This window comes from Petromyzon marinus, unplaced genomic scaffold, assembly GCF_048934315.1.
Source record: "Petromyzon marinus isolate PM22_M1 ecotype Great Lakes invasive population unplaced genomic scaffold, UKy_Petmar_22M1.pri1.0 PM_Scaffold_17, whole genome shotgun sequence".
Taxonomy (NCBI): Eukaryota; Metazoa; Chordata; class Hyperoartia; order Petromyzontiformes; family Petromyzontidae; genus Petromyzon; species Petromyzon marinus.
Genome location: NW_027423135.1, coordinates 367,520 through 393,088, shown reverse-complemented (window position 1 = coordinate 393,088; position 25,569 = coordinate 367,520). Strand labels below are relative to the sequence as shown.

Genomic DNA, 25,569 nt, shown 5'->3' with positions numbered 1-25,569 from the left:
TGTGACTGTGTGTGTCTCTGTGTCTGTTTGTGTGTCTCTGTGTCTGTTTGTGTGTGTCTGTGTGTGTGTGTCTGTGCGTCTGTGTGTGTCTGTGTGTGTGTCTGTGCATGTCTGTGTGTGTGTCTGTGTGTGTGGAGAGCGATAGTGTAGCGGTTAGCGCGCTGCGCTATGAACCTAGCGACCCGGGTTCGATTCCTGCTCACGGCCAACACCAGTGACGATTATCTGAACCGGTGCCGGGCCTCCCCTAGGTCGACTCAGCCTCAAATGAGTACCTGGTGCGGTGTGTAAACATTGCCACTAGGGAGACAAAGGCGGTCGGGCGTGGTGCTGGCCACCCACCCCCTCGTGTGCCGTGCCGGCCTTCATAGGTGCTCGCTAACAGCACTTGCCCCTACAGTCTGTTAAGGCTATACGGTGCATCTTTATCTTTGTGTGGATGTGTGTTGCTGAGGAGATGGAGTCTGCCTCAGTGGCCCGCGATCACAAATCTCTAACTCCATCAACAAAGTAACCTGCAGCGTCCACATCTATTACCATCATTAGGGGAAAAAACGGTGATCCAATCTCCGATCCCCAGGAGCATTTCTGTGAGGTCCTTAGGGAGGGAAAATCCCTCAGCCAGGAAAACATCGTGGCACAAAGTGAGGATGACCCTGCTGAGGCTGCGGTGCCTCAAAAATTGGAAGAAGTCACCCCCTGTGAGTGGCTGGCTGAGGTGCCATCTGTTGAGGAAGTACTGAAGGCGATCCGGAGTCTGAGACCAGGAAAGGCAGCGGGCAGAGATGATCTCCCAAGCGAAATGCTGAGGGAGGGTGGCGTTTGTGCACAGACTGCCCTATATGACATCATAACAACAGTCTGGACCACTGGACGGGTTCCGCAGGATTGGAAGGATGCCCTGGTGGTCCCCCTCTTTAAGAAGGGGGACCGCACAGACTGTAACAACTACAGGGGCATCTCACTCCTCAGTGTGCCGGATTATTCAACATCGCCTTGCCAGGCACGCTGAGGAGAGGCTTGCGGAGCCCCAATGCGGTTTCAGGAAAGGGCGGTCCTGCACAGATGCCATATTTTCTGTCCGTCTGCTACAGCAGAGGTGTAGGGAATTCCAGCAAGACCTACATCTCTGCTTTATTGACCTGGTCAAGGCCTATGATACCATCAGTAGGCCTGGGCTCTGGGTTGTTCTTCGTGCTTTTGTAGTACCTGACCCTCTGCTCACGCTCATTAAGGACCTTCATGATGGTGAGCTGGCCCGGGTAAAACTACGTGGCCGGGAGTCCGAGCCATTCCCTGTACACCTTGGGGTGCGACAGGGATGTCCTCTGGCTCCCACATTATTTAACATCTATTTTGACCACGTAGTTCGTGAAGCCTTCAATAGCTGTACGGGGGAATCTCCATATGGTACAGATATAATGGGAGGCTGATCGATGCCCGGGTGCGGTCAAGGGATGGCTCCCTATTGCTCAACCACGTTATGTGTGCTGATGATTTGGTAATAGCTGCTCAGTCAGAGGAGGAGTTGGAGACGCTGCTGCTGAGACTGGAGCGTGCCACTAAGAGGTGGGGCCTTACCATCAGCCCCACTAAAACTAAGCACCTGCCTGGGTATTTTGTACCATCGGACACTCCACCCTCACAACTGCCAATCAGTGATGGGGCAGTTGTGGAGAGAGTGGAGAGTTTCCCATACCTGGGCAGTGTGCTTATGACCGGCTCCAGTTTAACAGCAGAGGTCTCACTCCGAATCAGTCGAGCGGCAATATCTTTTCATCGGTTGCGTAACGCTGTGTGGAAGCTACCTGGTCTGTCGCTCCGCACTAAGCTTCAGGTCTTCTCGGCCACGGTCATTCCCTCCGTTCTCTACGCTTGCGAAACGTGGACCCCCCGAATGGAACATCTTCGCCAGTTAGAAACATTTAGGCTGGCCTGCCTACGATCCATCCTGGATTTAACCAGACTGGATTGTGTGAGCTCACAAATCCTTGAAAGATCTGGGCAAGGTCCCATCGGTGAGCTCCTCCGGCGGGCAAGGCTGCGTTGGCTGGGTCATGTAGCCCGCATGCCCAGCCACCGTATGCCGAAACAGCTTTGGTTCGGCCGGATTGAGGGGGCTAAACGGGCGCGGCACGGGCTAGAGAAGAGACGGAGTGACGTGGTACAGGAGGACGTGGAACTGAGTGGACTTGCCGATGACTGGTACCAGCGGTGTCAAGATCGGCCTCTGTGGAGGAGGAGGCTCGTGAAGGACGCTGCTACTGGGCAGTTGGAGGCAGTCGCCCTCCAACAACAACGGAGGGCGGAGGAGCGACGCTCACAACAACGAGCGGAGCGCCGGGTGGCTAAAGCACAGCAGGTTGGCACAGTAGGGGGCACAGGTGGTGCACCAGCCAGTCATCTCAGTCAGTCGACCCGTGGCACCTGGGTCTGCCCCGTGACCTCCTGCCAGCGGGCGTTCGACACTTCACGTGGCCTCAAGGTGCACATAGCCTGGCACAAGCGTCGTGGTGACGTCACCGCCACTTAGTGGCGAATGGCGGTTGTTATGTTATGTGGGTGTGTGTGGATGTGTGTGGATGTGGGTGGGTGTGGGTGTGTGTGGGTGACTTTGTAATAAATGTTATCTCCTACAACATCAGAGTTGCAGCGCCACACTAAACACGCAACTATAATGACAACAATAGTTTAAAGCGATTTGAAGAATGTTTTATTTTTTGTGTGTGGGGGGGGGGGCAGAGCTTTGTGACGTCATATTTGAGGGGGTGGGGTTAAAAATCGTCCAAAATCGCGTGACGTCATTTATGAACGCCCCCCTTAGCTAATTGCGCAAATGATGTTGTCAGTGTGTTCAGAATGTCATTATCGTGTTGAGGTCCTCCATGAAAGTCCGCTATACGAATGTAACGACCGAAAAAGGCAATGTTAGCAGCCTCATGGCTCATCTTCTTTGGTTCTTTCGTTAAAGTCACCACCACGTAGAATGAGAATAAGATAATAAAAATAAAACAATTAAATTCTCACGGACGTTTCGGCCACAACACAAGTGGCCTTCTTCAGGTGAAAGGAACAGACCTGTCGGCTACAATGAACGCTGCTAAGATTCGCAGCGTCTTTTAAAGCTGGTTTGTTCCTTTCACCTGAAGAAGGCCACTTGTGTTGTGGCCGAAACGTCCGCGAGAATTTTATTGTTTTATTTGTATTATTTTATTCGCATTCTACGTGGTGGTGACTTTAACGAAAGAACCAAAGAAGATGAATCCTTGCAGTCACGAAAGCTTTAAATCGAAGCCTAATGGGATATTCAGTAACAAAACAAAGTCTTAGACTGGCGGAAAGAGGCCTCGTTCCTCCGGCTGGAGACCTCGTTAGGCTGCAAACATTAGAATGGGTGAGTGGGCCGGTGATTGTGTGGGTGAGTGAATGGGTGAGTGGGTCGGTGAGTGTGTGAGTGAATGGGTGGGTAGGTGAGTGAGTGAATGGGTGAGTGGGTGGGTAGGTGAGTGAATGGGTGAGTGGGTTGGTGTGTGAGTGGCCAAGCGAGTGGGTGGTGAGGTGAGTGAATGAATGGGTGAGTGGGTGGGTAGGTGAGTGAGTGAATGGGTGGGTAGGTGAGTGAGTGAATGGGTGAGTGGGTCGGTGTGTGAGTGGCCCAGCGAATGGATGAGTGGGTGGTGAGGTGAGTGAATGAATGGGTGAGTGGGTGGGAAGGTGAGTGAGTGAATGGGTGGGTAGGTGAGTGAGTGAATGGGTGAGTGGGTTGGTGTGTGAGTGGCCCAGCGAGTGGGTGGGTAGACGAGTGAGTGGGTGAATGGGTGAGTGGGTGGGTGAGTGAGAGTCTAAATGCGTGGCACACTAGACAAATGAGCTTCTTCTGCTCAATGGCCATAAACTTCTGAATTCTGATTTTTTTGAAAGGCCGTTGCTCGAAACGTCGCCTATTAAATAATGACTTTGACTTTTGAAGGCCACCATTATGCCATCGATTCACGTAACCTTACCAAGATGGCGGAGGCTTGTACATGACGTCACTGGGGGGCAGGCGTCCGTATAGAATCGATTCGTCTAAAAGTGGGATCGATTAAGGGGAATCGCCATTGCATGTTGGTGGGTTGGGGGCACCAGAGGAATCAAATCGATTTTTAAAGCTTCCATACGATTCCCCACCCCCAGCGGATTCGAATCGATATTAAAGTTTGCCGCACGATTCCCTCCCCCCCCAGAGGAATCGCCGCCGTTGTCAAGGCGACGAAAGATGGCGGCTGAGGCTGCGGGCGGCTACAGCTTGAGGCCCAACTTCCAGCACAGGCGAGAGACGCCAAAGCTCCCTCAGCAACTCTCCCCTCAGCAACTCTCCCCTCGACTCTCCCCTCGCTCTCCCCTCAGCAACTCTCCCGTCAGCCACTCTCCCCTCGACTCTCCCCTCAGCAACTCTCCCCTCAGCATCTCTCCCCTCAGCAACTCTCCCCTCGCTCTCCCCTCAGCAACTCTCCCCTCAGCAACTCTCCCCTCGCTCTCCCCTCAGCATCTCTCCCCTCAGCAACTCTCCCGTCAGCCACTCTCCCCTCGACTCTCCCCTCAGCAACTCTCCCCTCAGCATCTCTCCCCTCAGCAACTCTCCCCTCGCTCTCCCCTCAGCCACTCTCCCCTCAGCATCTCTCCCCTCGACTCTCCCTTCAGCATCTCTCCCCTCAGCAACTCTCCCCTCGACTCTCCCCTCAGCAACTCTCCCCTCGCTCTCCCCTCAGCCACTCTCCCATCAGCATCTCTCCCCTCGACTCTCCCCTCAGCAACTCTCCCCTCAGAAACTCTCCCCTCAGCAACTCGCCCCTCATCTCTCCCCTCGACTCTCCCCTCAGCAACTCTCCCCTCGACTCTCCCCTCAGCAACTCTCCCCTCAGCATCTCTCCCCTCAGCATCTCTCCCCTCAGCAACTCTCCCCTCGCCCTCCCCTCAGCAACTCTCCCCTCAGCAACTCTCCCCTCAGCACCTCTCCCCTCGACTCTCCCCTCAGCAACTCTCCCCTCAGCATCTCTCCCCTCAGCAACTCTCCCCTCAGCCATCTCCCCTCAGCAACTCTCCCCTCGACTCTCCCCTCAGCAACTCTCCCCTCGCTCTCCCCTCAGCCACTCTCCCCTCAGCATCTCTCCCCTCGACTCTCCCCTCAGCAACTCTCCCCTCAGCAACTCTCCCCTCAGCAACTCTCCCCTCAGCAACTCTCCCCTCAGCAACTCTCCCCTCATCTTTCCCCTCGACTCTCCCCTCAGCAACTCTCCCCTCAGCATCTCTCCCCTCAGCAACTCTCCCCTCAGCCACTCTCCCCTCAGCCACTCTCCCCTCAGCATTTCTCCCCTCGACTCTCCCCTCAGCAACTCTCCCCTCGACTCTCCCCTCAGCAACGCTCCCCTCGCTCTCCCCTCAGCCACTCTCCCCTCAGCATCTCTCCCCTCGACTCTCCCCTCAGCATCTCTCCCCTCAGCATCTCTCCCCTCAGCAACTCTCCCCTCGCTCTCCCCTCAGCCACACTCCCCTCAGCATCTCTCCCCTCGACTCTCCCCTCAGCAACTCTCCCCTCAGCAACTCTCCCCTCAGCAACTCTCCCCTCAGCAATTCTCCCCTCGACTCTCCCCTCAGCAACTCTCCCCTCAGCAACTCTCCCCTCAGCAACTCTCCCCTCAGCATCTCTCCCCTCAGCAACTCTCCCCTCGCTCTCCCCTCAGCAACTCTCCCCTCAGCCACTCTCCCCTCGCTCTCCCCTCAGCAACTCTCCCCTCAGCCACTCTCCCCTCATCTCTCCCCTCAGCAACTCTCCCCTCAGCATCTCTCCCCTCAGCAACTCTCCCCTCAGCATCTCTCCCCTCAGCAACTCTCCCCTCAGCAACTCTCCCCTCAGCATCTCTCCCCTCGACTCTCCCCTCAGCAACTCTCCCCTCAGCAACTCTCCCCTCAGCATCTCTCCCCTCGCTCTCCCCTCAGCAACTCTTCCCTCAGCAACTCTCCCCTCATCTCTCCCCTCAGCAACTCTCCCCTCAGCAACTCTCCCCTCGACTCTCCCCTCAGCAACTCTCCCCTCAGCATCACTCCCCTCAGCAACACTCCCCTCAGCAACTCTCCCCTCAGCAACTCTCCCCTCATCTCTCCCCTCAGCAACTCTCCCCTCAGCAACTCTCCCCTCAGCAACTCTCCCCTCAGCAACTCTCCCCTCGACTCTCCCCTCAGCAACTCTCCCCTCAGCAACTCTCCCCTCAGCGACTCTCCCCTCAGCAACTCTCCCCTCAGCAACTCTCCCCTCGCTCTCCCCTCGACTCTCCCCTCGGCTCTCCCCTCGGCTCTCCCTTCGATTCTCCCCTCGACTCTCCCCTCGACTCTCTCCTCGCTCTCCCCTCGACTCTCCCTTCGACTCTCCCCTCGACTCTCCCCTCGACTCCCCCCTCGCTCTCTCCTCGACTCTCCCCTCGGCTCTCCCTTCGATTCTCCCCTCGACTCTCCCCTCGACTCTCTCCTCGCTCTCCCCTCGACTCTCCCTTCGACTCTCCACTCGACTCTCCCCTCGACTCCCCCCTCGCTCTCTCCTCGACTCTCCTCTCGACTCTCCCCTAAACTCTCCCCTCGACTCCCCCCTCGCTCTCCCCCCGACTCTCCACTCGACTCTCCCCTCGACTCTCCCCTCGACTCCCCCCTCGACTCTCCCCTCAGCATCTCTCCCCTCGACTCTCTCCTCGACTCTCCCCTCAGCAACTCTCCCCTCGACTCCCCCCTCGACTCTCTCCTCTCGACTCTTCCTTCGACTCCTCTCGACTCTCCCCTCAACTCTCTCCTCGACTCTCCCCTCGCTGTCTCCTCACCAACACTCCCCTCGCTCTCTTCTGATTAAACTGATGATGATGATGAAACTGATGATGATGAAACTGATGATGATAAAACTGCTGCTGCTGCTGATGATGAAACTGATGATGATGAAACTGCTGCTCATGATGAAACTGATGATGATGAAACTGATGATGATGAAACTGATGATGATAAAACTGATGATGATAAAACTGATGATGATAAAACTGATGATGATGATGATGAAACTGCTTATGATGGTGAAACTGATGATGGTGATGAAACTGATGGTGATGATGAAACTTGTGATGTCAGGTTCCGAAAGGCGACCGTGGGGGAATGCATCCAGCAGGTGCTGAAGGAGACGCTGGACGGCAAACAGTACGATGGGGACGAGTCGCCCACGCTCACCCGCACCGTGGGCGACGCCATACGCGAGCGACTCAAGGGTGAGCGCCCGCTCGCCAATCCACCCTCGTCATCCGCTCGCTCGCTCATCCGCTCGCTCTCCTCCTCGTTCGCCCGCTTAGCTACTGACTCACCCACTAGCTAGCTCGCTCGCTCATTCACTCACCCGCTCGTTCTCTTGCTTAGCTACTGACTCACTCACCCACTAGCTAGCTCGCTCATTCACTCACCCGCTCGTTCACTTGCTTAGCTACTGACTCACTCACTCACTAGCTAGCTCGCTCATTCACTCACCCGCTCGTTAGCTTGCTTAGCTACTGACTCACTCACCCACTAGCTAGCTCGCTCATTCACTCACCCGTTCGTTCGCTTGCTTAGCTACTGACTCTCTCACTCACTAGCTAGCTCGCTCACTCATTCACTCACCCGCTCGTTAGCTTGCTTAGCTACTCACTCACTAGCTAGCTCGCTCACTCATTCACCCACTCGTTCGCCCGCTTAGCTACTGACTCACTCACTCACTAGCTAGCTCGCTCACTCATTACCCCGCTTGTTCGCCCGCTTAGCTACTGACTCTCTCACTCACTAGCTAGCTCGCTAACTCATTCACCCACTCGTTAGCTTGCTTAACTACTTACTCACTCACTCACTAGCTAGCTCGCTCATTCACTTACCCGCTCATTCGCTTGCTTAGCTACTGACTCACTCACTCACCCACTAGCTAGCTCGCTCATTCACTCACCCGCTCGTTCGCTTGCTTAGCTACTGACTCACTCACTCACTAGCTAGCTCGCTCATTCACTCACCCGCTCGTTAGCTTGCTGAGCCACTGACTCACTCACTCACCCACTAGCTAGCTCGCTCATTCACTCACCCGCTCGTTCGCTTGCTTAGCTACTCACTCAAGAGCGAGCTCGCTCATTCACTCACCCGCTCGTTCGCTTGCTTAGCTACTCACTCACTAGCTAGCTCGCTCACTCATTCACCCACTCGTTCGCCCGCTTAGCTACTGACTCACTCACTCACTAGCTAGCTCGCTCACTCATTCACCCGCTCGTTCGCCCACTTAGCTACTGACTCACTCACCCACTAGCTAGCTCACTCATTCACTCACCCGCTCGTTAGCTTGCTTAGCTACTCACTCACTCACCCACTAGCTAGCTCGCTCATTCACTCACCCGGTCATTCGCTTGCTTAGCTACTGACTCGCTCACCCACTAGCTAGCTCGCTCATTCACTCACCCGCTCGTTAGCTTGCTTAGCTACTCACTCACTCACCCACTAGCTAGCTCGCTCATTCACTCACCCGTTCGTTAGCTTGCTTAGCTACTCACGCACTCACTCACCCACTAGCTAGCTCGCTCATTCACTCACCCGCTCGTTCACTTGCTTAGCTACTCACTCACTCACCCACTAGCTAGCTCGCTCATTCACTCACCCGCTTGTTCACTTGCTTAGCTACTCACTCACTCACCCACTAGCTAGCTCATTCATTCACTCACCCACTCTTTCGCTTGCTTAGCTACTCACTCACTCACTAGCAAGCTCGCTCATTCACTTACCCGCTCGTTCGCTTGCTTAGCTACTGACTCACTCACCAGCTAGCTATCTCGCTCATTCACTCACTCGCTCACTGACCCACTCACTCGTTCGCCTGCTCATCGACTGATCAACTCACTCACCCACTGGATAGCTCACTCACTGGATAGCTCACTCATTCATTCGTTTGCTCACTCAGCCACTCGTTCGTCTGCTTATCGACGGACCAACTCACCCACCCACTAACTAGCTCGCTCATTTACTTGCTCGCTCAGTCACCGGCTTGTTCGCCGGCTTATCTACCAACTCACCCACTAGCTAGCTCGCTCATTCATTCACTCGCTCACCCGCTCATTCACCTGCTTATTTACTGACTCACTCAACCGGTTAGCTAGCTCACTCATTCACTCACTCGCTCACTCACCCACTCACTCGTTCGCCTGCTCATCGACTGATCAACTCACTCACCCACTGGATAGCTCACTCACTGGATAGCTCACTCGTTCATTCATTTGCTCACTCACCCACTCGTTCGTCTGCTTATCAGTCACCGGCTTGTTCGCCGGCTTATCTACTGACTCACTCACTCACTCACCCACTAGCTAGCTCGCTAATTGACCTGCTTATTTACTGACTCACCAGCTAGCTAGCTCACTCATTCACTCACTCACTCACTCACCCACTCACTCACTCACTCACCCACTCACTCGTTTGCCTGCTTATCAACTGACTCACTAACCAGCTAGCTCGCTCATTCACTCACTCGCTCACCCGCTCGTTCGCCTGCTTATCAACTGACTCACTCACCAGCTAGCTCGCTCATTCACTCACTCGCTCACTCATTCACTCACTCGCTCACCCGCTCGTTCGCCTGCTCATCCACTCACTCTAATGCTCGCTCGCTCATTCACCCGCTCGCCCACCAATTGGCGCACTCGCTCACACGTTCACTCACCCACTCAGGTGCTCACTCGCTCACCGTGCGTCCCGTGTCTCCCGTGTGTCTCAGAGCTGAACTATGACCGCTACAAGACGGTGGTGCAGGTGGTGATCGGGGAGCAGCGGGGAGAGGGCGTGAGGTGCGGCGCCGTGGTCACGCAAATCACTCTCTCACTCACTCGCTCGCTCCTTCACTCACTCACTCCTTCACTCACTCACTACTTCCTTCACTCACACCTTCACTCTCACTCACTCGCTCCTTCACTCACTCACTCCTTCACTCACTCTCACCTTCACTCACACCTTCACTCTCACTCACTACCTCCTTCACTCTCTCACTACCTCCTTCACTCACTCGTTCACACCTTCACTCACTACCTCCTTCACCCACTCACTCACTACCTCCTTCACTCACTCACTCTCTCGCTCCTTCACTCACTCACTCCTTCACTCTCTCTCACTCGCTCCTTCACTCACTCACTCCTTCACTCTCTCTCACTCGCTCCTTCACTCACTCACTCGCTCCTTCACTCACTCACTCCTTCACTCACTCTCACTCACACCTTCACTCACTCTCACTCACTCACTACCTCCTTCACTCACTCGTTCACACCTTCACTCACTACCTCCTTCACCCACTCACTCACTACCTCCTTCACTCACTCATTCACTCACTACCTCCTTCACTCACTCGTTCACACCTTCACTCACTCACTACCTCCTTCACTCACTACCTCCTTCACTCACTCACTCACTACCTCCTTCACTCACTCGCTCCTTCACTCACTCACTACTTCCTTCACTCACTCACTCGCTCCTTCACTCACTCACTCCTTCACTCACTCTCACTCACACCTTCACTCACTCTCACTCACTCACTACCTCCTTCACTCACTCGTTCACACCTTCACTCACTACCTCCTTCACCCACTCACTCACTACCTCCTTCACTCACTCATTCACTCACTACCTCCTTCACTCACTCGTTCACACCTTCACTCACTCACTACCTCCTTCACTCACTACCTCCTTCACTCACTCACTCACTACCTCCTTCACTCACTCGCTCCTTCACTCACTCACTACTTCCTTCATTCACTCACTCGCTCCTTCACTCACTCACTCCTTCACTCACTCTCACACCTTCACTCACTCTCACTCACTACCTCCTTCACTCACTCACTACCTCCTTCACTCACTCGTTCACACCTTCACTCACTATCTCCTTCACTCACTCACTCGCTCCTTCACTCACTCGCTCCTTCACTCACTCACTCACTCACTACTTCCTTCACTCACTACCTCCTTCACTCACTCATTCACTCATAACTCCTTCACCCACTCACTCACTACCTCACTACCTCCTTCACCCACTCACTCACTACCTCCTTCACTCACTCACACCTTCACTCGCTACCTCCTTCACCCACTCACTCACTTACTACCTCCTTCACTCACTCATTCACTCACTACCTCATTCACTCACTACCTCCTTCACCCACTCACTCACTCCCTCACTACCTCCTTCACCCACTCACTCACTACCTCCTTCACTCACTCATTCACTCACTACCTCCTTCACTCACTCACTCACTACCTCCTTCACTCACTACCTCCTTCACTCACTACCGCCTTCACCCACTCACTCACTCACTACCTCCTTCACTCACTCATTCACTCACTACCTCCTTCACCCACTCACTCACTACCTCCTTCACCCACTCACTCACTCACTACCTCCTTCACTCACTCACTACCTCCTTCACTCACTCACTACCTCCTTCACTCACTACCTCCTTCACCCACTCACTCACTACCTCCTTCACTCACTCACTACCTCCTTCACTCACTCACTCACTACCTCCTTCACTCACTCACTCACTCACTACCTCCTTCACTCACTCATTCACACCTTCACTCACTACCTCCTTCACCCACTCACTCACTACCTCCTTCACTCACTCATTCACTCACTACCTCCTTCACTCACTCGTTCACACCTTCACTCACTCACTACCTCCTTCACTCACTACCTCCTTCACTCACTCACTCACTACCTCCTTCACTCACTCACTACTTCCTTCATTCACTCACTCGCTCCTTCACTCACTCACTCCTTCACTCACTCTCACTCACACCTTCACTCACTCTCACTCACTACCTCCTTCACTCACTCACTACCTCCTTCACTCACTCGTTCACACCTTCACTCACTATCTCCTTCACTCACTCACTCGCTCCTTCACTCACTCACTCACTACTTCCTTCACTCACTACCTCCTTCACTCACTCATTCACTCACTAACTCCTTCACCCACTCACTCACTACCTCACTACCTCCTTCACCCACTCACTCACTACCTCCTTCACTCACTCACACCTTCACTCGCTACCTCCTTCACCCACTCACTCACTTACTACCTCCTTCACTCACTCATTCACTCACTACCTCATTCACTCACTACCTCCTTCACCCACTCACTCACTCCCTCACTACCTCCTTCACCCACTCACTCACTACCTCCTTCACTCACTCATTCACTCACTACCTCCTTCACTCACTCACTCACTACCTCCTTCACTCACTACCTCCTTCACTCACTACCGCCTTCACCCACTCACTCACTCACTACCTCCTTCACTCACTCATTCACTCACTACCTCCTTCACCCACTCACTCACTACCTCCTTCACCCACTCACTCACTCACTACCTCCTTCACTCACTCACTACCTCCTTCACTCACTCACTACCTCCTTCACTCACTCACTACCTCCTTCACTCACTACCTCCTTCACCCACTCACTCACTACCTCCTTCACTCACTCACTACCTCCTTCACTCACTCACTCACTACCTCCTTCACTCACTCACTCACTACCTCCACCACTCACTCACTACCTCCACTCGCTACCTCCTTCACCCACTCACTCACTCACTACCTCCTTCACTCACTCACTCACTACCTCCTTCACCCACTCACTCACTATCTCCTTCACTCACTCACTACCTCCTTCACCCACTCACTCACTATCTCCTTCACCCACTCACTCACTACCTCCTTCACTCACTACCTCTTTCACTCACTCACTCGCTACCTCCTTCACCCACTCACTCACTCACTCCTTCACCCACTCACTCACTATCTCCTTCACCCACTCACGCACTACCTCCTTCACTCACTCACTACCTCCTTCACTCACTCAATCACTACCTCCTTCACCCACTCACTTACTACCTCCTTCACCCACTCACTACCTCCTTCACCCACTCACTCACTACCTCCTTCACTCACTCACTACCTCCTTCACCCACTCACTACCTATTTCACTCACTCACTCACTACCTCCTTCACTCACTCACTCACTACCTCCTTCACCCACTCACTCACTACCTCCTTCACCCACTCACTTACTACCTCCTTCACTCACTCACTACTTCCTTCACTCACTCATTCACTCACTACCTCCTTCACCCACTCACTCACTCACTACCTCCTTCACCCACTCACTACCTCCTTCACTTACTCACTACTTCCTTCACTCACTCACTCACTACCTCCTTCACTCACTCACTACCTCCTTCACTCACTCACTACCTCCTTCACTCACTCACTACCTCCACCACTCACTCACTACCTCCTTCACCCACTCACTCACTACCTCCTTCACTCACTCACTCACTACCTCTTTCACTCACTCACTCACTACCTTCTTCACTCACTCACTACCTCCTTCACTCACTACCTCCACCACTCACTACCTCCACCACTCACTCACTACCTCCTTCACCCACTCACTCACTCACTACCTCCTTCACTCACTCATTCACTCACTACCTCCTTCACTCACTCACTCACTACCTCCTTCACTCACTCATTCACTCACTACCTCCTTCACTCACTACCGCCTTCACCCACTCACTCACTACCTCCTTCACTCACTCATTCACTCACTACCTCCTTCACCCACTCACTCACTCACTACCTCCTTCACCCACTCACTCACTCACTACCTCCTTCACTCACTCACTACCTCCTTCACTCACTCACTCACTACCTCCTTCACTCACTACCTCTTTCACCCACTCACTCACTACCTCCTTCACTCACTCACTACCTCCTTCACTCACTCACTCACTACCTCCTTCACTCACTACCTCCTTCACTCACTCATTCACTCACTACCTCCACCACTCACTCACTACCTCCACTCGCTACCTCCTTCACCCACTCACTCACTCACTACCTCCTTCACTCACTCACTCACTACCTCCTTCACCCACTCACTCACTATCTCCTTCACTCACTCACTACCTCCTTCACCCACTCGCTCACTATCTCCTTCACCCACTCACTCACTACCTCCTTCACTCACTACCTCTTTCACTCACTCACTCACTACCTCCTTCACCCACTCACTCACTCACTACCTCCTTCACCCACTCACTCACTATCTCCTTCACCCACTCACTCACTACCTCCTTCACCCACTCACTCACTACCTCCTTCACTCACTCACTCACTACTTCCTTCACTCACTCATTCACTCACTACCTCCTTCACCCACTCACTCACTACCTCCTTCACTCACTCACTACCTCCTTCACTCACTCACTACCTCCTTCACTCACTCACTCACTACCTCCTTCACCCACTCACTCACTACCTCCTTCACCCACTCACTCACTCACTACCTCCTTCACTCACTCACTACCTCCTTCACTCACTCACTACCTCCTTCACTCACTCACTACCTCCTTCACTCACTCACTCACTACCTCCTTCACCCACTCACTCACTACCTCCTTCATTCACTCACTCATTCACTCACTACCTCCTTCACTCACCCACTCACTCACTACCTCCTTCACCCACTCACTCACTCACTACCTCCTTCACTCACTCACTACCTCCTTCACTCACTCACTACCTCCTTCACTCACTCACTACCTCCTTCACTCACTCACTCACTACCTCCTTCACTCACTCACTCCGTGGCCTTGCCCGTGTAGCGGGGCCTGGCGGAGGGCTGTCAGCCTGCCGCGTGTCCTGGTTGAGCCTCCCGGCAATGTGATCTCAATTTCACCCCCACCCCCCACCGTGTCACCCGGGAGCGGTGGGTGTAGCGGTTAGCGCTACGCTGCGCTACGAACCCGGCCACCCGAGTTCGATTCCCGCTCACGGCCAACACTGGCGGTGACGATTATCTGAACCGGTCCCTGGGCCTCCCCTAGGTCGACTCGGCCTCAAACGAGCACCTGGTGTAAGCGGTGGTGCAGTAAACATCGCCACTGGGGGAGACAAAGGCGGCCGGTCGTGGTTGCTGGTAGCCACCCACCCCCTCGTGTGCCACGGTGCCGGCAGCCTTCATAGGTGCTGCTGCTACTAACAGCACTTGCCCCAGCAGTCTGTAGAGGCTACACGGGGGATCTTTGTCTGTGTCTACCTTCACAGGTGCTGCTGCTACTCGCTACTAACAGCACTTGCCCCAGCAGTCTGTAGAGGCTACACGGGGGATCTTTGTCTGTGTCTACCTTCATAGCTGCTGCTACTCGCTACTAACAGCACTTGCCCCAGCAGTCTGTAGAGGCTACACGGGGGATCTTTGTCTGTGTCTACCTTCACAGGTGCTGCTGCTACTCGCTACTAACAGCACTTGCCCCAGCAGTCTGTAGAGGCTACACGGGGGATCTTTGTCTGTGTCTACCTTCATAGCTGCTGCTACTCGCTACTAACAGCACTTGCCCCAGCAGTCTGTAGAGGCTACACGGGGGATCTTTGTCTGTGTCTACCTTCACAGGTGCTGTTGCTACTCGCTACTAACAGCACTTGCCCCAGCAGTCTGTTAGAGGCTACACGGGGGATCTTTGTCTGTGTCTATCTTCATAGCTGCTGCTACTCGTTACTAACAGCACTTGCCCCAGCAGTATGTAGAGGCTACACGGGGGATCTTTGTCTGTGTCTACCTTCATAGCTGCTGCTGCTGCTGCTACTCGCTACTAACAGCACTTGCCCCAGCAGTCTGTTAGAGGCTACACGGGGGATCTTTGTCTGTGTCTATCTTCATAGCTGCTGCTACTCGTTACTAACAGCACTTGCCCCAGCAGTATGTAGAGGCTACACGGGGGATCTTTGTCTGTGTCTACCTTCATAGCTGCTGCTGCTGCTACTCGCTACTAACAGCACTTGCCCCAGCAGTCTGTGAAGGCTACACTGGAGGGGGGGGATCTCTTTGTCATCCTGGACAGGATGGTGGCGCGTTGTCTGTGGGACTCGGACACGGATAACTACGCGCAGCACACGTACTCCAACGTGAGTCGCCCCACCACCACACCCGCTGCACACAGGCAGACAGACGAGACAGGCAGACAGACGAGACAGGCAGACACACGCACGCACACACACACAGACTCCACCGTGTAGCCCTGACGGGCTTTTTTGGGCAAGCGCTGTTAGCGAGCACCCACGAAGGCCGGCACGGAAACACGAGGGGGGTGGGTGGCTACCAGCGCCACGCCCGGCCGCCTTTGTCTCTCCCAGTGGCGACGTCCGCTACACCGCACCAGGTACTCATTTGAGGCCGAGTCGACCAAGGGGAGACCCCAGGACCAGTTTACCTGTTCAGATGATCGTCGCTGGTGTTGGCCGTGAGCGGGAATCGAACCCGGACAATCGGGTTCATAGCGCAGCGTAGCGCTCACCGCTACGCTCCCGCTCCACACAAAGACAAAGATCCCCCGTATAGCCTTAACAGACTGTTGGGGCAAGTGCTGTTAGCGAGCAGCATCTATGAAGGCCGGAACGGCACACGAGGGGGTGGGTGTTCAACACCACGCCCGGCCGCGTTTTGTCTCCTTCAGTGGCGATGTTTACACACCGCTACACCAGGTACTCATTTGAGGCTGAGTCGACCTAAGGGAGGGCCAGAACCGGTTCAGATAATCGTCACCGCCGGTGTTGGCCGTGAGCGGGAATCGAATCCGGTTCGCCGGGTTCGTACCACTACCGCTCCCCACACAAAGACAAAGATCCCCCGTATAGCCTTAACAGACTGTAGGGGCAAGTGCTGTTAGCGAACACCCATGACACACACACACGCAGAGCCTGTCAGGGAGAGCTGGGGTCACTTGGGCGTTGCCACACGCGAGCGAACACACCTCGCCTCCTGACCCAAGGTCTCCCCCCCTCTCTCTCTGTTCACAGGAGTCGCTGTTCTGCATCGCTGTCGCATTTGGATGCTTCTACTACTGAGCGATGGTTGGAGGTGTGGTGGCGGGGGAGCAGCCGATCCCACTCAACCACTCCACAACCCAACCACTCCACAACCCATCTACCCAACCACTCCACAACCCATCTACCCAACCACTCCACAACCCATCTACCCAACCACTCCACAACCCATCTACCCAACCGCTCAACTACTCCACAACCCATCTACCCAACCACTCCACAACCCAACCACTCCACAACCCATCTACCCAACCACTCCACAACCCAACCACTCAACCACTCCACAACCCATCTACCCAACCACTCCATCTACCCAACCACTCCACAACCCATCTACCCAACCACTCCACAACCCATCTACTCAACCACTCCACAACCCATCTACCCAACCACTCCACAACCCATCTACCCAACCACTCCACAACCCATCTACCCAACCACTCCACAACCCATCTACCCAACCACTCCACAACCCATCTACCCAACCACTCCACAACCCATCTACCCAACCGCTCAACTACTCCACAACCCATCTACCCAACCACTCCACAACCCAACCACTCCACAACCCATCTACCCAACCACTCCACAACCCAACCACTCAACCACTCCACAACCCATCTACCCAACCACTCCATCTACCCAACCACTCCACAACCCATCTACCCAACCACTCCACAACCCATCTACTCAACCACTCCACAACCCATCTACCCAACCACTCCACAACCCATCTACCCAACCACTCCACAACCCATCTACCCAACCACTCCACAACCCATCTACCCAACCACTCCACAACCCATCTACCCAACCACTCCACAACCCATCTACCCAACCACTCCACAACCCAGCCGCCCAGGCTACCACACATCCTCTTGATTTGCTCATATGCTGCGACTCCCTTACACCTAACTACCCAGTTATTAAACCACCCAGCAACTCGGCCACCCACCCGTCCATATACCCAGCCAGCCACCCACCCATACACCCAGTCACCCACCCACCCATACACCCAGTCACCCACCCACCCATCCATACACCCAGCCACCCGTACACCCAGCCAGCCACCCATGCGCTCAGCCAGCCACCCATACACCCAGCCAGCCACCCATACACCCAGCCAGCCACCCATACACTCAGCCAGCCACCCATACACTCAGCCAGCCACCCATACACTCAGCCAGCCACCCATACACTCAGCCAGCCACCCATACACTCAGCCAGCCACCCATACACTCAGCCAGCCACCCATACACTCAGCCAGCCACCCATACACCCAGCCAGCCACCCATACACCCAGCTACCCATACACTCAGCCATCCTCCCATACACCCAGCCAGCTTCACAGACACAAGACGTTACCACCATTGAGGGTGAAAGAACTTTATTACAAAATGACCCGTTGCATCTAATTAATTATCTTATAATCCACACACACACACAAACACACAGATCCTCCCCCCTAAAGCCTTAACAGACTGCTGGTGGTGGCAAGTGCTGTTATAGCGAGGAGCACCTACGAAGGCTACCGGCACAGCACAGCACAGGACGGGGGGGTGGGTGGCCAGCACCACGCCCGGCCGCCTTTGTCTCCCCAGTGTGTGAATGTTTACTACATCACCGCTACACCAGGGGAGTTCCCCAAGGACCTGTGCGGGCATTAGCGACAGATTTTGGCCACAGGTAGGAATTCGAACTCGGGTCGCCGGTTTCGTACGGAGGCGCGCTGACCGCTACACTACCGCTACACTACCGCTACGCTACCGCTACGCTACCGCTACGCTACCGCTACGCTACCGCACCGCTACCGCTCCGCTACCGCTCCGCTACCGCTCCGCTACCGCTACGCTACCGCTCCGCTACCGCTACGCTACCGCTACGCTACCGCTACGCTACCGCACCGCTACCGCACCGCTACCGCTCCGCTACCGCTCCGCTACCGCTACGCTACCGCTACGCTACCGCTACGCTACCGCTACGCTACCGCACCGCTACCGCTACACTACCGCTACGCTACCGCTCCGCTACCGCTACACTACCGCACCACTACCGCTACGCCACCGCTACGCCACCGCTCCGCTACCGCTACGCTACCGCTACGCTACCGCTACGCTACCGCTACGCTACGCTACCGCTACGCTACGCTACCGCTACGCTACCGCTACGCTACCGCTCCGCTACCGCTACGCTACCGCTACGCTACCGCTCCGCTACCGCTACGCTACCGCTACGCTACCGCTACGCTACCGCTACGCTACGCTACCGCTACACTACGCTACCGCTACGCTACCGCTACGCTACCGCTACGCTACCGCTCCGCTACCGCTACGCTACCGCTACGCTACCGCTCCGCTACCGCTACGCTACCGCTCCGCTACCGCTCCGCTACCGCTACGCTACCGCTACGCTACCGCTCCGCTACCGCTACGCTACCGCTACGCTACCGCTACGCTACCGCTACGCTACCGCTACGCTACGCTACCGCTACGCTACGCTACCGCTACGCTACCGCTCCGCTACCGCTACGCTACCGCTCCGCTACCGCTCCGCTACCGCTACGCTACCGCTACGCTACCGCTACGCTACCGCTCCGCTACCGCTCCGCCACCGCTCCGCTACCGCTACGCCACCGCTACGCTACCGCTACGCTACCGCTACGCTACCGCTCCGCTACCGCTCCGCCACCGCTCCGCTACCGCTACGCTACCGCTACGCTACCGCTACGCTACCGCTCCGCTACCGCTCCGCCACCGCTCCGCTACCGCTACGCCACCGCTACGCTACCGCTACGCTACCGCTACGCTACCGCTACACTACCGCTACACTACCGCTACACTACCGCTACACTACCGCTACACTACAGCTACACTACCGCTACACTACCGCTCCACTACCGCTCCACTACCGCTCCACTACCGCTACAGTACCGCTACACCACCGCTACACCACCGCTACACTACAGCTACACTACCGCTACACTACCGCTACACTACAGCTACACTACCGCTCCACTACCGCTCCACTACCGCTACACTACCGCTACACCACCGCTCCACTACCGCTACACTACCGCTACACTACCGCTCCACTACCGCTCCACTACCGCTACACTACCGCTACACTACCGCTACACTACCGCTACACTACAGCTACACTACCGCTACACTACCGCACCACTACCGCTACGCTACCGCTACGCTACCGCTACGCTACCGCTACGCTACCGCTACGCTACCGCTACGCTACCGCTACGCTACCGCTACACTACCGCACCACTACCGCTACACTACCGCTACACTACCGCTACACTACCGCACCGCTACCGCTACGCTACCGCTACGCTACCGCTACGCTACCGCTACGCTACCGCTACGCTACCGCTACACTACCGCTACGCCACCGCTACGCTACCGCTACACTACCGCTACGCTACCGCTACACTACCGCTACACTACCGCTACACTACCACTACACTACCGCTACACTACCGCTACACTACCGCTACACCACGCTCACACCAGCACTTGAAAACGCCGCTGTAATAATAAAATCTATTTCCCCCCCGGTTCTTGAAAGATCCCAACTTGATCTCAGCCGCGCGCGGGACGCCTCTGGTGCTGTCCGCAAGTCGCCGCCTCACGAGCAAGCCGACAGGGCACCGCGAAAAAAAACACTCTCAAGTTGAGCTGCGGAATTGTCGCTGCGTGGAGGTGGGGGGGGGAGGGGTAAGGAGGTGGGGGAGGGAGGTGAGGTGGGGGTGGGAGAGGGAGGTGGGGGGGGGATAGGGAGGTGGGGGAGGGATAGGGAGGTGAGTGAGGGAGGGAGGGAGGGAGGGAGGGAGGTGAGGGAGGGAGGGAGGTGGGAGAGGGAGGTGAGGGAGGGAGGTGAGGGAGGGGAGGGAGGTGAGGGAGGGAGGTGAGGGAGGGAGGGAGGTGAGGGAGGTGGGAGAGGGAGGTGAGGGAGGGAGGTGAGGGAGGGAGGTGAGGGAGGGAGGGAGGTGAGGGAGGGAGGGAGGTGGGAGAGGGAGGGAGGTGGGAGAGGGAGGGAGGGAGGTGAGGGAGGGAGGGAGGTGAGGGAGGTGGGAGAGGGAGGTGAGGGAGGGAGGGAGGTGGGAGAGGGAGGGAGGGAGGTGAGGGAGGTGGGGGAGGGAGGTGGGAGAGGGAGGTGGGGGAGGGATAAGGAGGTGGGAGAGAGAGAGGCGAGAGAGAGGCAGGAGAGTGGCTGCCGTGGGGAGGTCACAAGGACACGAGGCTGCGGAAGAGTGATCCCAGGTCAACGAGTGAGTAGGCGCTGAGGCTCACAGCGGCTTTCGCCGCCTCGTGCAGCACGCCGTAGCCCTTCTGCACCTCCAGCCACTTGCGGTTCTTGAGGGTTTCTGCAATGGCTCACGCACGGTCGCACCTCCGATTAGCACGGTTGGCTGACGTACGGTGCAAAAGTTGTTCAACGTACGTACACTCAACACTGTCACCCATCGACTCAACACTGTCACCCATAGACTCAACACTGTCACCCATAGACACAACACTGCACCATAGGCTCAGCACTGTCACCCATAGACTCAACACTGTCACCCATAGACACAACACTGCACCATAGGCTCAGCACTGTCACCCATAGACTCAACACTGTCACCCGTAGACTCAGCACTGCACCATAGACTCAACACTGCACAATAGACTCAGCACTGCACCATAGACTCAACACTGCACCATAGACTCAACACTGCACCATACACTCAACACTGCACCATAGATTCAACACTGCACCATAGACTCAGCACTACACCATAGACTCAACACTGCACCATAGACTCAACACTGTCACCCATAGACTCAACACTGTCACCCATAGACTCAACACTGCACCATAGACTCAGCACTGCCCATAGACTCAGCACTGTCACCCATAGACTCAGCACTGTCACCCATAGACTCAACACTGCACCATAGACTCAGCACTGCACCATAGACTCAACACTGTCACCCATAGACTCAACACTGCACCATAGACTCAGCACTGCACCATAGACTCAGCACTGCACCATAGACTCAGTACTGCACCATAGACTCAACACTGCACCATAGACTCAACACTGCACCATAGACTCAGCACTGCACCATAGACTCAACACTGCACCATAGACACAACACTGCACCATAGACTCAACACTGCACCATAGACACAACACTGCACCAGACTCAGCACTGCACCATAGACTCAGCACTGTCACCCATAGACTCAGCACTACCCATAGACTCAACACTGTCACCCATAGACTCAACACTGCACCATAGACTCAACACTGCACCATAGACTCAACACTGCACCATAGACACAACACTGCACCATAGACTCAACACTGCACCATAGACACAACACTGCACCAGACTCAGCACTGCACCATAGACTCAGCACTGTCACCCATAGACTCAGCACTACCCATAGACTCAACACTGTCACCCATAGACTCAACACTGCACCATAGACTCAACACTGCACCATAGACTCAACACTGCACCATAGACACAACACTGCACCATAGACTCAGCACTGTCACCCATAGACTCAGCACTGCACCATAGACTCAGCGCTGCACCATAGACTCAACACTGCACCATAGACTCAGCACTGCACCATAGACTCAACACTGCACCATAGAATCAGCACTGCACCATAGACTCAACACTGCACCATAGACTCAACACTGCACCATAGACTCAGCACTGCACCATAGACTCAGCACTGCACCATAGACTCAGCACTGCACCATAGACTCAGCACTGCACCATAGACTCAACACTGCACCATAGACTCAGCACTGCACCATAGACTCAACACTGCACCATAGACTCAACACTGCACCATAGACTCAACACTGCACCATAGACTCAGCACTATCACCCATAGACTCAACACTGTCACCCATAGACTCAGCACTGCACCATAGACTCAGCACTGCACCATAGACTCAGCACTGCACCATAGACTCAACACTGCACCATAGACTCAGCACTGCACCATAGACTCAACACTGCACCATAGACTCAACACTGCACCATAGACTCAACACTGCACAATAGACTCAGCACTGCACAATAGACTCAACACTGCACCATAGACTCAGCACTGCACCATAGACTCAACACTGCACCATAGACTCAACACTGCACCATAGACTCAGCACTGCACCATAGACTCAGCACTGCACCATAGACTCAGCACTGCACCATAGACTCAGCACTGCACCATAGACTCAACACTGCACCATAGACTCAACACTGCACCATAGACTCAGCACTGCACCATAGACTCAGCACTGCACCATAGACTCAGCACTGTACCATAGACTCAGCACTGCACCATAGACTTAGCACTGCACCATAGACTCAACACTGCACCATAGACTCAGCACTGCACCATAGACTCAGCACTGCCCATAGACTCAACACTGTCACCCATAGACTCAACACACAGCGTCGCCATCGCGTGCTCAGTTTCGTCCTGCGTCGGCAACGCGCAAGTTGCGTCTCTCGCGACCGCTGAGGAGGAACCATAGACGGAGCAGGGAAGGCGGCGGTAGCAGCAGCAGCGGTAACAGCAGCAGCAGCGGTAGCAGCAGCAGCGGCGGTAGCAGCAGCAGTGGTAGCAGCAGCAGCGGTGGTAGCAGCAGCGGTGGTAGCAGCAAGCAGCAGCGGCGGTAGCAGCAGCAGCAGGGGTGGTAGCAGCAGCAGCGGTGGTAGCAGCAGCGGTGGTAGCAGCAGCGGCGGTAGCAGCAGCAGCGGCGGTAGCAGCAGCAGCGGCGGTAGCAGCAGCAGTGGTAGCAGCAGCGGTGGTAGCAGCAGCAGCGGCAAGGAGCCGGCACCACAAACAATTGCACACACGTGTGTACGTGTGTACGTGTGTGTGTACGTGTGTGTACACTACGTGTGTAAGGCTGTGTACGTGTGTAAGGCTGTGTACGTGTGTGTGTGTGTGTAAGGCTGTGAACGTGTGTAAGGCTGTGAACGTGTGTGTGTACACTACGTGTGTAAGGCTGTGTACGTGTGTGTGTGTACACTACGTGTGTAAGGCTGTGTATGTGTGTGTGTACACTACGTGTGTAAGGCTGTGTACGTGTGTAAGGCTGTGTACGTGTGTGTGTGTACACTACGTGTGTAAGGCTGTGTACGTGTGTAAGGCTGTGTACGTGTGTGTGTACACTATGTGTGTAAGGCTGTGTACGTGTGTGTGTGTACACTACGTGTGTAAGGCTGTGTACGTGTGTGTGTGTACACTATGTGTGTAAGGCTGTGTACGTGTGTAAGGCTGTGTACGTGTGTGTGTGTGTTTACACTACGTGTGTAAGGCTGTGTACGTGTGTGTGTGTACACTACGTGTGTAAGGCTGTGTACGTGTGTAAGGCTGTGTACGTGTGTGTGTGTGTTTACACTACGTGTGTAAGGCTGTGTACGTGTGTAAGGCTGTTTACGTGTGTGTGTACACTATGTGTGTAAGGCTGTGTACGTGTGTGTACACTACGTGTGTAAGGCTGTGTACGTGTGTGTGTACACTACGTGTGTAAGGCTATGTACGTGTGTAAGGCTGTGTACGTGTGTAAGGCTGTGTACGTGTGTGTGTGTGTGTAAGGCTGTGAACGTGTGTGTGTACACTACGTGTGTAAGGCTGTGTACGTGTGTGTGTGTACACTACGTGTGTAAGGCTGTGTATGTGTGTGTGTACACTACGTGTGTAAGGCTGTGTACGTGTGTAAGGCTGTGTACGTGTGTGTGTGTACACTACGTGTGTAAGGCTGTGTACGTGTGTAAGGCTGTGTATGTGTGTGTGTACACTATGTGTGTAAGGCTGTGTACGTGTGTGTGTGTACACTACGTGTGTAAGGCTGTGTACGTGTGTGTGTGTACACTACGTGTGTAAGGCTGTGTACGTGTGTAAGGCTGTGTACGTGTGTGTGTGTTTACACTACGTGTGTAAGGCTGTGTACGTGTGTGTGTGTACACTACGTGTGTAAGGCTGTGTACGTGTGTAAGGCTGTTTACGTGTGTGTGTACACTATGTGTGTAAGGCTGTGTACGTGTGTGTGTGTACACTACGTGTGTAAGGCTGTGTACGTGTGTGTGTGTACACTACGTGTGTAAGGCTGTGTACGTGTGTAAGGCTGTGTACGTGTGTGTGTGTTTACACTACGTGTGTAAGGCTGTGTACGTGTGTGTGTGTACACTACGTGTGTAAGGCTGTGTACGTGTGTAAGGCTGTGTACGTGTGTGTGTGTACACTACGTGTGTAAGGCTGTGTACGTGTGTGTGTGTGTACACTACGTGTGTAAGGCTGTGTACGTGTGTGTGTGTACACTACGTGTGTAAGGCTGTGTACGTGTGTAAGGCTGTGTACGTGTGTGTGTGTGTACACTACGTGTGCAAGGCTGTGTACGTGTGTTTTTAGGGGTGTGTGTGTGTGTGTGTGCGCGTGTCATCGCGGGAAGGGAACTCACTCTTTTCAACCTCGGTGAGAGACTTGCAGTCCCAGTCAAAGAGGTGTTGGTAGAAGCACAGTTGGGTGTACAGCATCTTCTCTGTGTACTGCAAATGCAAACGAAGATCCACCCACCCGCCGTGTAG

General features: G+C 54.9%; 3 protein-coding genes across 4 annotated transcripts in view; 2 read left to right on the top strand and 1 right to left on the bottom strand.

Moving 5' to 3' along the window:
- Positions 1 to 4,226: 4,226 nt before the first annotated feature.
- Positions 4,227 to 17,894, top strand: DYNLT2B (dynein light chain Tctex-type 2B). Its single transcript, XM_076063654.1, has 5 exons — positions 4,227 to 4,311; positions 7,147 to 7,280; positions 9,788 to 9,857; positions 15,967 to 16,030; positions 16,922 to 17,894. The coding sequence occupies exons 1-5, from the start codon at positions 4,259 to 4,261 to the stop codon at positions 16,967 to 16,969; spliced, it is 369 nt and encodes a 122-aa protein (XP_075919769.1). The 5' UTR covers positions 4,227 to 4,258; the 3' UTR covers positions 16,970 to 17,894.
- Positions 5,002 to 6,664, top strand: LOC142922776 (uncharacterized; the record flags this gene model as incomplete). The annotated part of the gene is made up of 1 exon (XM_076063647.1): positions 5,002 to 6,664. A coding segment is annotated over one exon (1,602 nt), but the record flags the coding sequence as incomplete, so codon positions are not given.
- Positions 17,895 to 18,318: 424 nt separating the features above from the next.
- Positions 18,319 to 25,569, bottom strand: part of POLA1 (DNA polymerase alpha 1, catalytic subunit) — a 110,998-nt gene continuing 103,747 nt past the window's right edge. For both annotated transcript variants that reach the window (XM_076063645.1, XM_032978612.2), the window contains 2 exons: positions 25,443 to 25,530; positions 18,319 to 21,326 (listed from right to left, as the gene is read on the bottom strand). In XM_076063645.1, the coding sequence (XP_075919760.1) occupies positions 21,187 to 21,326; positions 25,443 to 25,530 (228 nt within the window). In that variant the 3' untranslated portion in view covers positions 18,319 to 21,186. The remainder of the gene's footprint in view (positions 21,327 to 25,442; positions 25,531 to 25,569) is intronic.